Raw genomic sequence first — 12,246 nt, 5'->3', positions numbered from 1 at the left:
TTGTACTAACGTGGTTTATTTAATGCACTCGGGAGACTGGAGCGAGCATCTCCGCGTGACGTCACCGCAGCCGCAGCTGCATCAGCTGTGGACTCTGGGCTCAATCTCTACAGTCAGGCACATCACCGAAACCATCAATAATAACAGCTTCTTCCATTTTCATCTGAAGATGGCAAACGAGGGGCTGCGTGATAATGAGACCCTGTCGTCACTGAAGAACGAGTCGGAGACCCTGAAATGCAAGCTGGAAGAGGAGAGAGCCAAGCTGCACGATGTGGAACGTGAGTATTTGGGGATGAGACTGGGGCCCTCAGAAATCACCCAGCTCTCTCAATACCGTACTGTACATTAGCACTAGGCTGTTGTTATTGAATCATGGACGCAGCTCACTGTGTAGCGTTCCGAATGAAACACAGCACGAAATTAAGAGGTTAATAATAGCGGGCGTGCCTCTAGAATATTTCCAGATTATTTGTATCCTGAGTGGTTCATTTATTTACAAGATCATTAGAAATTATTTTGTTCAATCAAAAGGGAATGTACGTTATCGCCTAGCATTCTTTTTAACTGTGTAATTTAAGCAGAACTACCACAATTTGTATTGGTTATTTTTATGATTTGTGTTAAATATATGCATTTTATCCTATGACGTCAGTGCTTTTATGTTCTGCTTATGTTTCGAATTGCACAGTTTAATTGATGCTGCAGCACATAAATCTAGTGGGTTATTTCTGCAAGAATGTTTGTAAGCAATTTGTTTAATTTATTCTGTGTTGTGTTTTAATTACTGTAGGACTGTTGTATGTGCTCTCAACTGAAAAAAATGCACCTGTAATGGAATTTGATCTTAAACTTACTGAACTTGTGCATGAATAAAAACAAAACAAAAAAAAAGATCCAACCACTAAAAATCCAGCAAAAATCTAACATATGCAAATAACATTAATGTGTTATTATAGTCTTATATTATATTTGGTTTTACTTTAGACTTTTTACAAAACATTATTTTCCAATCCCACAGGGAGCAGACACAATGCTTTGTACTTAGACTCTATCGACATTTTTGAGAGCCTAAAAGTGTGTTAGTAAATGTGTAATTGAACCAGAAGGTATTACCTCAGGTTCCGTGATCAGATTAATTAATTTTTGTATTCTGAAAAACAAATTCCAACCATTATTGTGTGATCAGCAACTATGTACTGTTTGTGGACAAGGTTACAGTCACAGTCTCCTCCTCCTCGTCCCCCGTCTCCCGTCCCTCAGTGCATCAAGTTGCCGATCGCGTAGACGCTCTTGGTCAGTTTGTGATGAAGACGAGAAGGACTCTGAAAGGACATGGCAACAAAGTGTTGTGTATGGATTGGTGTAAAGACAAGAGAAGGCTTGTGAGCTCTTCCCAGGTAAAGACAACAAACAATCTCCTGCCGTTAAACACACTTTGAATGTTCTGTCTGAAATGTGAACTTTAAGACAGACAGCTGAATTCATTTGATCGGGTTTTTAAGGCAGTTTGACATGGAGCCCTTTCCCCAGCTGATTCTTCAGCAGGAGCTGTAAATACAATATAAATCAAACATTTTCCTGTTGACTCCAACTTTTAAGTTGAATAAAAAGATGTACTAATTGCATCAAACAACCAAAAACCTGAGGTTTTGGCTCAATATATATATCACGCCTCATGAGGATGGAGCAGTCTCTAAAATGGTTTTAATTATTTGGTGGAATGAGAAAAATACTTGCTTGTTTTTCACAGACATTCTGTTTTTAGATGCCCGGGTCAGAAATTGAATGCCAAAAAATCTGTTTAAGATCTGCTATTGAAAGCAGTCTAATTTTATACAAATATATAAATTGTAACATAGCTTTCATCAGTTCTGCTTTAGACTGTGATTTAATTGACATGATAGCACAACAATGAAGCGTTGGTATAATCGTTGTATAGGAGCTGTAAAATCCATTTAGTGCAGCCTTTAAATGGAAGGAGATTTGAAAAAGGAAGTGGAAGTAATATGTGGGCTTTTAAATTATAAATGGTGAGCTGAAGTAATGGAATAATCTTTTAAGACTGAAGCACATGTTAAAGTCAAAAAATAATATTGCATATATTAGCAATTCTAATACCTAAATGAGTGTACATTAGGTGTACTGATGTCAAGAATAAAAAAATAACTGTATCGTTTATGTAAATATGAAGTTTTTTTAAAAAATATTAGTTTTAGATAATAAAATAAGTGTTTGACAGACAGCATTTCATCTACTCTATTTTCATTATACTGCTTTAGTTGTTTCAGTTCAGTGATTTAAATTCGCCAATATGTAATCCATTAAAAAGCTTTGAGAGGTCTCACCTGTCTTTTTCTTTCAATAGGATGGAAAAGTGATTGTATGGGATGCTTTCACAACCAACAAGGTAAAACAAACGTATTGTTCGCCTGTTGTTATGATTAACAATACTTAATTGTCAAACATTAATCTCAGTGAAAGATGCTTATAATGACCGCTCAAGGTCAATCAAAATTTCAGATAGGCCTAAGTTCAAGTCACCTAACTAGCAAAAATGCCTCTTTACTGCAGACATTTAATTGATTTCAAAATATAATAAAATAAACAGTGTATGTATTGGTGAAAGTCCAGCTTGTGTATCCACCTACACACTGTTATCGTGTATGCTTTATGAAGTTTGCGGTATCTTCTTCTACCTCACACGGTTCATCCAATTATTGCCCCATGCATAATTTATTTATGGATAGTTTCTTTTAAAGTGGGCACCTACTTCTGACAATAAAATAAGGTAGCAATTGCAATGTTAGACAGTGAGTTTGCGTTGCTTTTTGAAATCCATGTCTCTGTATGGTTGCTAAGCTGTCAAGAGATTACACTATAGGGAAGGAGAAACCTGATACACCATCTTTATTTTAAGCCTCAGTTTTATTTGTTTTATGGGTAACAAATAGGAATCATGTTCAGCAGGTGTTCGTTTATAAAGTCAAGTTTGAGATATTTAAAATAGAGGTATGGGTTAATAATTACGTCATGTTTTAGGTGATAGTTAACTTTCACTACAGTAAACTGCAACTAAGTGAGTTACTAGTTTGACACCTGCTGTATGAAATCAGATCTTCAACTGAGTTTTTAAAACAAGCCAACATGTACTATGTCTACATGCATTTAGGGCTAGACAGGAAGGTGAAGGAAAGGTCAAAGATAACAGTGCCTCATTTAAATCAGTAGTTCCCTGAACAATATTCTCAGAATTCCAGGAATAGTTCTTACACACGTTGTACATCTTGTCTCTGGGACCCATGCTAAAACACTGTATAAGGTCTTAATATTATAGTGTTACATGCAAGGCATGTACATGTTGCGTGTTTTACTTTCTTTACCTTACTAAACTGGAATATTTTTTTATTTGATCTGCTTGTTACAGGTGCATTACAATAAAGCTCTTTAATTAAACATCAGTAATCTTTGTGGTTTGTTTTATAAAGCTGCTCAATTGGTTGATTTGTCTTGTAGCCTTATGACAAAATTTACTTGCCCAAAATTATGTTGCGTTTTTATTTCAGGAACATGCAGTTACCATGCCGTGCACCTGGGTGATGGCCTGTGCGTATGCTCCCTCTGGATGCGCAATTGCCTGTGGGTAAGTCATGTGACATTTGGTACAGTTTCAGAATAATGACATTAGGTGGTGTCTGTGGCAGTGCAGTTGCATTCATTACCTTTTCAGGCTCAAATGCTTTTGATCAAATGGAGGCAAAATAAGAATTTAATTGCAGGACAGCCTTAAAAAGGTCCTTTTTAGCCTCTAACTGGAGGCTGTTGAATACAGCTCACTAGATGCATGGTTGCTACTGATTTTTGCAAGGAGATTGGCCTATTAGAAGAGCGTTTCTGATCATTGTGGCTTCTCATATTTATTGAAAAAAAAAAAAAAGACATAAATGCAAAACCATAAAAAGTTATTTTCATTTTTACATTAAATTAACACAGTGTGAGCAAAAACCTTGGAGAGCAGATCCAGGGGAAATATGTGTCTGTTGTCCTACAGTTTTGGGTTGTGAATGTATTCTACAATATCCAAAGGATTTCATGCTTTCAAAAATCCCTGCATGTGCACTTTTGGAGTTTCATAAACCTTGGCACATAAAGGGCCCAGTTGTTATGATCTACTGGACATAGTTGCCTTATTAGTCATGATTGTGATATCCAGTGCAGTCCACTATAAGCTCATCAGTGACACTTTATGCAGTTGTGATAAGAAGGGTCAGTACAGTAGCAAAAATTTGATTTCAAATTAACCCTTTAACAATTGAATTCTGCACAAAAGCATGCATTTAAAAACCCTTGTGTTACCAATACAGTAGGTCCCTAATGCATTGATATTTTAGTTAAAGAATGGCTTTAGCAACTGTTATCATTGCTTTCTCAATCAGGAATAACATCAAAGTAATGCTGTAAAAACGTTTTACAAAAGGATTATAACTGAAAGTACGCACTGTCATATGCATGTTTGCTTTTGCTTTGTAGAGGTTTGGACAATAAGTGTTCAGTGTATCCCCTCACCTTTGATAAAAATGAGAACATGGCCGCGAAGAAGAAATCTGTGGCAATGCACACTAACTACTTATCGGCCTGCAGCTTCACAAATTCAGACATGCAGGTAAGAGCATAATGCACGGATGTTGCTTTAAAGAAAAAAAATCTACATTGATTGGTAACCTACATTGTGCAGAGGTCTGCTGCTGTTCAGCAAGCACGCTGGAAACCAAAGGGTTAAAACCGTTCAAGCAGACAATGTGCTGTAACTCACAGGGGCAGTTTGGATTTCAGTCAGCACTAAACATTTAAAGAACTGCATTTGAGCTTGAAACAGCAGTCTTCCTTAAAATCAGTGTGTACACAAAAGGCTTGAACATGTTGTAAATAAAGTGCAGCTAATAATAGTTCACAGCAGCAAAGCACCAACAGAACAAGTCTCAGCGGGACTTACGGAGTTATAATAAGGAGAAAAAAGATTTAGTTGTGTGATCTTTGTTTCATTGATGAAACAACAAAACTTGTTGAAAAAAGACCTGATGTGGGTTGCATACCTGTTATCTGCCCCGGTGTCAGTACTCTGCTAACAGCAAATTTTCAATACCAAAGCTAATAAAGATGTAACAGGAGTAGCTGCTGTAAAACACCACTGATAAATTACCTACTCATGTAAAGCTGCAGTAACTGAAATTTGTGGCTGAACCTGCTGTGACCTTGCAATCCAAAGGCACCTGTGTGACATGTGAAAAACTTACAATACTCCAAACCTAATCAAGATGAAATAGGAGGCTGTGAAACACCGCGATCAAATCACATAGCTGCTTGCATTGCCTTCATGACTTAAAGCTGCAGTGTCCCATGTTCACATTTATACATAAAACTGATTCCTTGTTCACTGTTTTAAAACATTATTCCACAGTTTACCCATCTTTACAATTTACTTTATAAGCTGGCTTTCATGTTTGTTAGCCTGCTAACTTCCTGTACCTTCAACAGCAGTAGGTTATGAATATTGCCTGCAAGCTCCACTGTCACTGAGGGATCCAACAATCAACAACATCAGAGGGAAAGATTCTTGTAAACCTTTTATTATTTGACAGTAAAATCCTTGAGGCTGGTTTGGTGTTCTATTCTGAGGTTACTCTTTACCAGAGAGATGCTAGATCGAGGTGTGTTGCCATGGCAACATAGCATCCTGGAGGAGATACCCAGAGGCCTGTGCAGCTTGCGGTCATCTATTTGCATCTGTTACCACAAGAGGGCAGTGTGCATCAATATATTCTACAATGCTAAAATTAGAGCAGAACAGGAACTGTAGTGTATATAACCTATTGAACTGATATCCCAGTCTTGTTAAAATCCACAGAATAATATTGTTCCATGCCTGTGTCTGCCATGGTTTGACTCGTTTTGTCCCCTCAGATCCTGACTGCCAGCGGGGATGGAACCTGTGCTCTGTGGGATGTGGAGAGCGGCCAGCTGCTCCAGAGCTTCCATGGCCATGCCGCTGACGTGCTGTGTTTGGATCTGGCCCCCTCAGAGACAGGGAACACCTTTGTGTCTGGGGTAAGGCTGCATTGTTGTGCTCTCCTGGTTTGGTGGTGTGTGCTGCACCACAGAGGGATAGTTATAAGATCAACACTCAGTGGCTTCTTTGATTAAAATGTACTTATTACTTCTATAAATGTGTTATAAAGGAAGTTATAAACATCATTAGACAATTATTAATAGCAGGCTATATCATTACAGTGCTATAAGAACATGTAGCCAACACTAACATTTTAATCATTGTGCCACTAATCTTTTAGCACCTTCATTTTATTGTAATAAACTCATTCCTTTTTAAGAATCTGCAAAACCAAAATATAAACTGGATTCTGTTTTCTTTCAGGGCTGTGATAAGAAGGCAATGGTTTGGGACTTGCGTTCTGGACAGTGTATCCAGTCTTTTGAAACACATGACTCAGACATTAACAGTGTCAGGTGAACGCGCGCGTCTTGTCAAAGAGGAGCTGCGTTCAACAGTATGAAAAGTCACCCGAGTATAGATCTTTGAATCTTATAACAAACTGTTATTTTACAGTAATTGTGTAAAAGCATGAAGTAATTGTGTAAAAGCAGGGACTTGCCTTTCTCTTCATCCTCTGGTAAAATGAATTGACATTCAGAATCTGTCAACAGTTTAGGCTGAACGTAGGCTTGTTTTACTTTTATTACAGATACTACCCTAGTGGAGATGCTTTTGCCTCCGCCTCTGACGATGCAACTGTGAGTGTTTGCTAGAATTATTATTGTTTGTTTATTTAGCAGACGCCTTTATCCAAGGCGACTTACAGAGAATTAAACACTACATTATAGGATTTTGGCTTTCCAGGTTACAATAAGCTTAAACTAGGCAAGACTAGGAAGTATTATTGTCAAGTTGTGTTTGAGTCTGTAGAGCCCTCAAGGTTGTCATTTTAAAGAAGTAATTTTAGGCATGCTATGCCTTACAAAAATGAAACTATCTTGTTATATTGATTATAGTTAATGCAGGCAAAAAATACACCTGTATATGCTACCTTGCAAGTATTGAAACAGTATATAAATGTTAATAATTTAAAGGGAATTTTGTATGCTTTTCTTCATTTATTCTAAATGTGTTTGGTGCATGAATTACAGTATAACTTCCTTTTTATAATTAGTACAAAATAGACAAATTTGTTTATTGCGAAAAGGGTAAAGAATTGCAATTCAGAAAAATAAAACTATCAATGGAAAGATTTTATTTCAAGAGTTTTCTCCACAAACAATGATTGAATTCATTCTGTTAATTTGCTGTGAATACCAGACACTTATTCTGTAATAAATGGTCAGCTATTCATAGAGAAGTCAAGCACAAGCCATGTGAAAATCTAATAAAAGATTTTAAATACCTGCTTCTGGAAAATAACATTTATTTAGCAATATTTCCTTTGTTGCTTATTTATTTTAACAATGTATCCGTAATATGGAATTGAGGACAATAAATACAGTTATTGATATTCCACTTACAATAAAATAAAAACATTTTTAAAAAAGCTGGTAGCAGAAGACAGGTGTCTGCTGATGGCATGTGTTTCTAATGAATACAAATGGGGGGGGATCTCAAAAAGATACCCCAGCTTAGCCTTTAATAAAGTATGAGACAAACAAAATCATGTTTCGTTGGAATTGACAGTAATCTAGTACATACTGTAGGGTGATGAAACATGAGTAAGACGTTCTGTGATCAGCCTGGCTTATTAATAAGCTGTTGACGTTATGATGCTCAGATGTAACCTCAAATGAACACAACTGTTACTGTTAATAGCATGTTCCGGTTAATTACGTGGAAATACAGTGGTGTAGCTGGGATGGTTCTCTGTGGAGTCACCTTTATTAGTACACATCATAGACTGGGAAGAATCAACTGCATTGAAAATTAAGCTACCTAATTTAGATCTTGTCACATTCATCAATACAGTGTTCTGGTTGTTGGTTCGATAATTATCTCAATTTTTGAATTACTTATCATAAAAGGCAGCTTTATTCTAGTTTAAGGTTTAAGGCTCATCTACCCCCATTATAGCCTCAAACACAAGTCTTGTTTTTCAGTGTCGTCTTTATGACCTTCGAGCAGACAGAGAAGTAGCTATATATTCCAAAGAAAGCATTATATTTGGAGCCTCCAGCGTTGATTTCTCACTCAGTGGTAAGTATGCTCAATGTCAAACCTTACACAAACTGTAGTGAAATCCTACAAGGTTCCCCACTAATTTACTCCTTTAGTGTTTATTTATTGTATGTGGTTACTATGTAGTCATTTAAAGTAATTCATAAAGGGTTTATGTTTACTGTGATTCTCTCTAATATTTAACTATACTATTTAGAAATACCAATAGTAAAATTATTTGAAGTATTTATTAGTGTTTTCGTGAAATGGTGAACAGATTATCCAATGTATTGAGTAATCTAAAAGACTTTGCATGTCTAATGTCGTTTGTATAACTGAACAACTCTAATTACAGAAGCAAGATTGTTAAGTCATTTAAGTCAATGGTATTTTGGTGTCCTAAAGAAATTGAAGATAACAGAAATGAAGGTGTTTGCTCCTGTCTAGTTGATCTGTAAAGTGTGGAAAGTCTTACCCACGTCCCCGGCTTCTAAAAAGAGTCTGACAAAATACAGCTCTTTCTATGAACTTTTGAAAGAGAATAAGATTGTTTTTGATTAATACAACAAAAATATAAGACATGGTATTCAAAAGATACTGTTCTTGCCAATATCGTATGCATTATTAATTTCCAGAAAGGCATCTGACCACAGCTAAATACAGCATGGCAGTAATTCTTTCAAATTTCCATCCATGGGGGTATTTCCTCAAAACAAATTCAACTGAATCCTTTTTTTGGAATTTTAGGTAAACTATTCTGTGCTGTAGAGTCTTACCTGCTTAATGATTGCCAAGGAAGAAACCGAAAAACAATTCTGTGTAAAATTTTAGTTTTTGTCATGTTGGTGCCCAACCAAGTAAAAGGAAATGTATGTGAATGGAAGGGAACAGCGACTTCTCTTTATCCTGCCTGTGTAAAACTTGTAAACCTTCTCAAACACATGCCTCTCTATATTTATTGTATCCAGTTATTTTATTAACGGGATCAGTAAATCACCCCTTAGAATAAAACAGCAGGGGTATTAATATAGTTGCTGTATAGCTGCACCTGTATCCATCATTATTAATAGACCTCCATATGTTTTCCCATTTTAACAATGTTGCCTTTTCATGTGCTCTCCCTATACTGTAGGTCGTCTGCTGTTTACTGGCTACAATGATTACACTATCAATGTCTGGGATGTCCTGAAGGGCACAAGGGTGTCCATTCTGTTTGGCCATGAGAATCGCGTCAGTACCCTGCGAGTTTCACCGGACGGCACAGCGTTCTGCTCCGGCTCATGGGATCACACTCTGAGGGTGAGGGGATTTCTGATGTGCACCAACATTGGGCTGCTTTGGGGAATTCCTGTCAGTTACAGAGGAACAGAGTCGGACCTTACATGGGCATTGTTTGTCCAATTCCAGATTGATTCTGGTTTCCGTATCTGTTTTAGAAGTTCGGTCAATTTATTTCCTTTGGAGAAGTAAAATTGTAAGTGGGTTTGCATTGCTTTTATGAACTTACATTTGTACTTCCATATTTTAAGATTGTTTGTTTTTTTTTGTTTTTTTTTCAATTTAAGAGCTTTCCTCTCATCGATGACATTGCCGTTAATGATCTCATTCCTCTTATTGAGCTACTGTATAAAAATGTACTTTCATGGTTTTGTTTCATGAAGTTAAACTGCTATCTTTAATTCTACTCATGGGCTGATCCTCAGGGCTTTGCAAAGCCTTTGTTAGTTGCTAGGCAGAATCACTTAACCTTAACATTCCATGGTTAATGGGGATTTCCAAACAGCCTTGGCAACAGTAAAACTATTGCAGATATTGTTTCTGAGGTGTGTTCCAATCACGTAGCACTGTAACAACATAAATCAGCTGATGACCTATGCTGACATTTTGCTGTCAAGTATCTTTTATTTATGCAAAATAATTGTAGGAGGATTGTGAATTATTTATCAAAACGATCTCTGCTTCCATTCCACAATTTAAAACCAAAGGCTGATGCAATGGGGTCTACTGCATAGCACATTACTGTGCCATACCTCTGTGCTGATCAGTTACATAGTTTTCTGTTTCAGTAGCTACCCGTTCAGTAAATAAAACCCTTAGCAAGCACTGGGAATATGATTTTCATAAGGTTAGATAAATGCAAGCTACAGAACCTCAGTTATGTCACTACTATTGACTGGTTTAAATAATATAATAAGTTATATACCTACGTGAGACTTGAAGCGATTTCAAAATGTTTTTTTTTTTTTTTTGTTTGTTTGTTTTTCAGATTTGGGCCTAAAAAGTCTTTCAGCCTCCCATCAAGCCCGAGAAGATCCCCTTGAACTGAATTTCAGTTTTTCAATCCAATCACATGCTTATTATACAGGCATTTATTATCTCATCTGCAACTGATGTGTTTTCTTGTTTACAAGCACAACATACCAGATGGGTCAAACTACACCCTGGCATCAACTATACCATTCACATGACTGTTAATATAGCCTCAGTTCAGAGACTGTTCAGAAAGGTGTGATTGTTACCACCTTCACCCTTTCCTTGTCTATACCCGTAATGATGCCATTCAATAATCAATACACAACAAACATAAAATACATTAAAACAGGAATTGTAAACTTGGTTGCTTTTCTGCAGGAGAATCCGCCCCTAACCAACACGTCATCAGCAAGCTCTTAAGTGCTCTGTGTGTTATTCTCCCGTGTCACTTCCTTTGTTTCGGATGCTCAGTAAAGCGCTGGGAAGCCGAAACGGGAGTGGCCCGCTTAGAGCCTGGAGGAAGGGCTACCCTCAACCATGGATTCCCAGAGGTTTCCCCCTAAAAATAAAAAAAATATGTGAGTCTGGTTTTCTTCCTTACCTGTGCTGAGCGGTTCGTATTTAGTTCTGCGGGGTGCATGGTTGGGCTGGAGAGGCTGGGCTCTTTCTGTCAGCGCAGTCACGCTCTGGGGGACGGACCGTATCTCGACTGCTCATTTTCACATTTTTTTTCAATATTTGGGGGGTAGGTGGCAGTGGGCTACTGTGGGGTACGTTAATCATTTATTATTGTTTTCTGTTTATGGTTTGATAGCCTTATCATTTGGGCCCTGAGTGCCCTTGACACTTCATTAAATCATCTGCAATTGCAATCATTCATTTATTCAGTCATTCATTCATGGTGGATTCTCCATGCTGAAATTCTTTTTTATAGCAGAATTTTGTTATTCAGAAATATTCCTATGCTTTATAGGAAAATAAATATTGTTTATGTGTTAATATAAAGGCATACCGAATCTAATACAAAAAAGAAAAAACATTGTGTGTGCTAGATCATGTTTAAGATCTGATTAAAGTAGAGGGATGGGTTATTCTGATATCACAGTGCTGATATAAATCTATCAATGTTTGTAGCTGATTGTCCTAATGTTACACGACTACTGCTTTGTGCCCTCAAGCTTTTTTATATTCAATGCAGTAATTTGTTACTAATCTTATGAATGGAGCCTTAATCAGGCTTCTTTTATTACTGTACCTGAATGCCTCATTTTACTGTTCATGGTGTTTTACAAAAAACAATATTACAAAACTGAATGTATTCCAAACTGTTCAGGTCAGTTGAAATCGGTGTTAAAGGGGGATTTCCACAATGTTTACATCAAACTAGAGATTGGAATTGATGCAGCAAAAAATGACTTGGAATCCCTCTGTCCAAAGACAAATGCATAACACTAAATTAAGGATCCCCCCTCACACACACACACCCTCTCTTCTCTGCCCCTCACCGCACTGCCGAGCCCCGCCCTCTCCTCCCCACCCCGCCCATTGCTTGATTAGTTACCTGATCATAATATTATGAGAGAAATGCTCCTCTAGCCTTTCTTCAGACATTTTATTTAACCCAAGTACTACTTCTATTACAGTATACAGTATGCTACTGTCTTGTTTTGATATACGGGCTTATACACTTTAATGGTACTGATTTTGTATACAGATTCAGCGTCAGACCTGTCAAAAACACTGTAGGTATAAAAATAATTTAATATACATGAGTTATTTAG

At 37.0% G+C, this 12,246-nt stretch overlaps 1 protein-coding gene across 1 annotated transcript; it reads left to right on the top strand.

Annotated features, from left to right (window-relative positions):
- The first annotated feature begins 66 nt into the window (after positions 1-66).
- On the top strand, positions 67-11,783 carry LOC121298779 (guanine nucleotide-binding protein subunit beta-5). Its single transcript, XM_041225991.1, has 11 exons — positions 67-281; positions 1,264-1,400; positions 2,369-2,410; positions 3,567-3,643; positions 4,531-4,663; positions 5,962-6,105; positions 6,431-6,522; positions 6,759-6,807; positions 8,155-8,251; positions 9,345-9,511; positions 10,479-11,783. The coding sequence occupies exons 1-11, from the start codon at positions 170-172 to the stop codon at positions 10,488-10,490; spliced, it is 1,062 nt and encodes a 353-aa protein (XP_041081925.1). The 5' UTR covers positions 67-169; the 3' UTR covers positions 10,491-11,783.
- Positions 11,784-12,246: the final 463 nt, after the last annotated feature.

Source organism: Polyodon spathula, chromosome 24, assembly GCF_017654505.1.
Source record: "Polyodon spathula isolate WHYD16114869_AA chromosome 24, ASM1765450v1, whole genome shotgun sequence".
NCBI classification, from domain to species: domain Eukaryota; kingdom Metazoa; phylum Chordata; class Actinopteri; order Acipenseriformes; family Polyodontidae; genus Polyodon; species Polyodon spathula.
Note: the sequence above shows the minus strand (reverse complement) of the source record. Positions and strands in the feature narration are given on the sequence as shown.

What these genes read in the sequence shown, in the direction of transcription:
- LOC121298779 (XM_041225991.1), top strand. Translation starts at nt 170, where the DNA reads ATGGCAAACGAGGGGCTGCGTGATAATGAGACCCTGTCGTCACTGAAG. An exon ending in GGAACACCTTTGTGTCTGGG is followed by an intron (nt 6,106 to 6,430) that starts GTAAGGCTGCAT and finishes GTTTTCTTTCAG; the next exon opens with GGCTGTGATAAGAAGGCAAT. An exon ending in CGTTGATTTCTCACTCAGTG is followed by an intron (nt 8,252 to 9,344) that starts GTAAGTATGCTC and finishes CCTATACTGTAG; the next exon opens with GTCGTCTGCTGTTTACTGGC.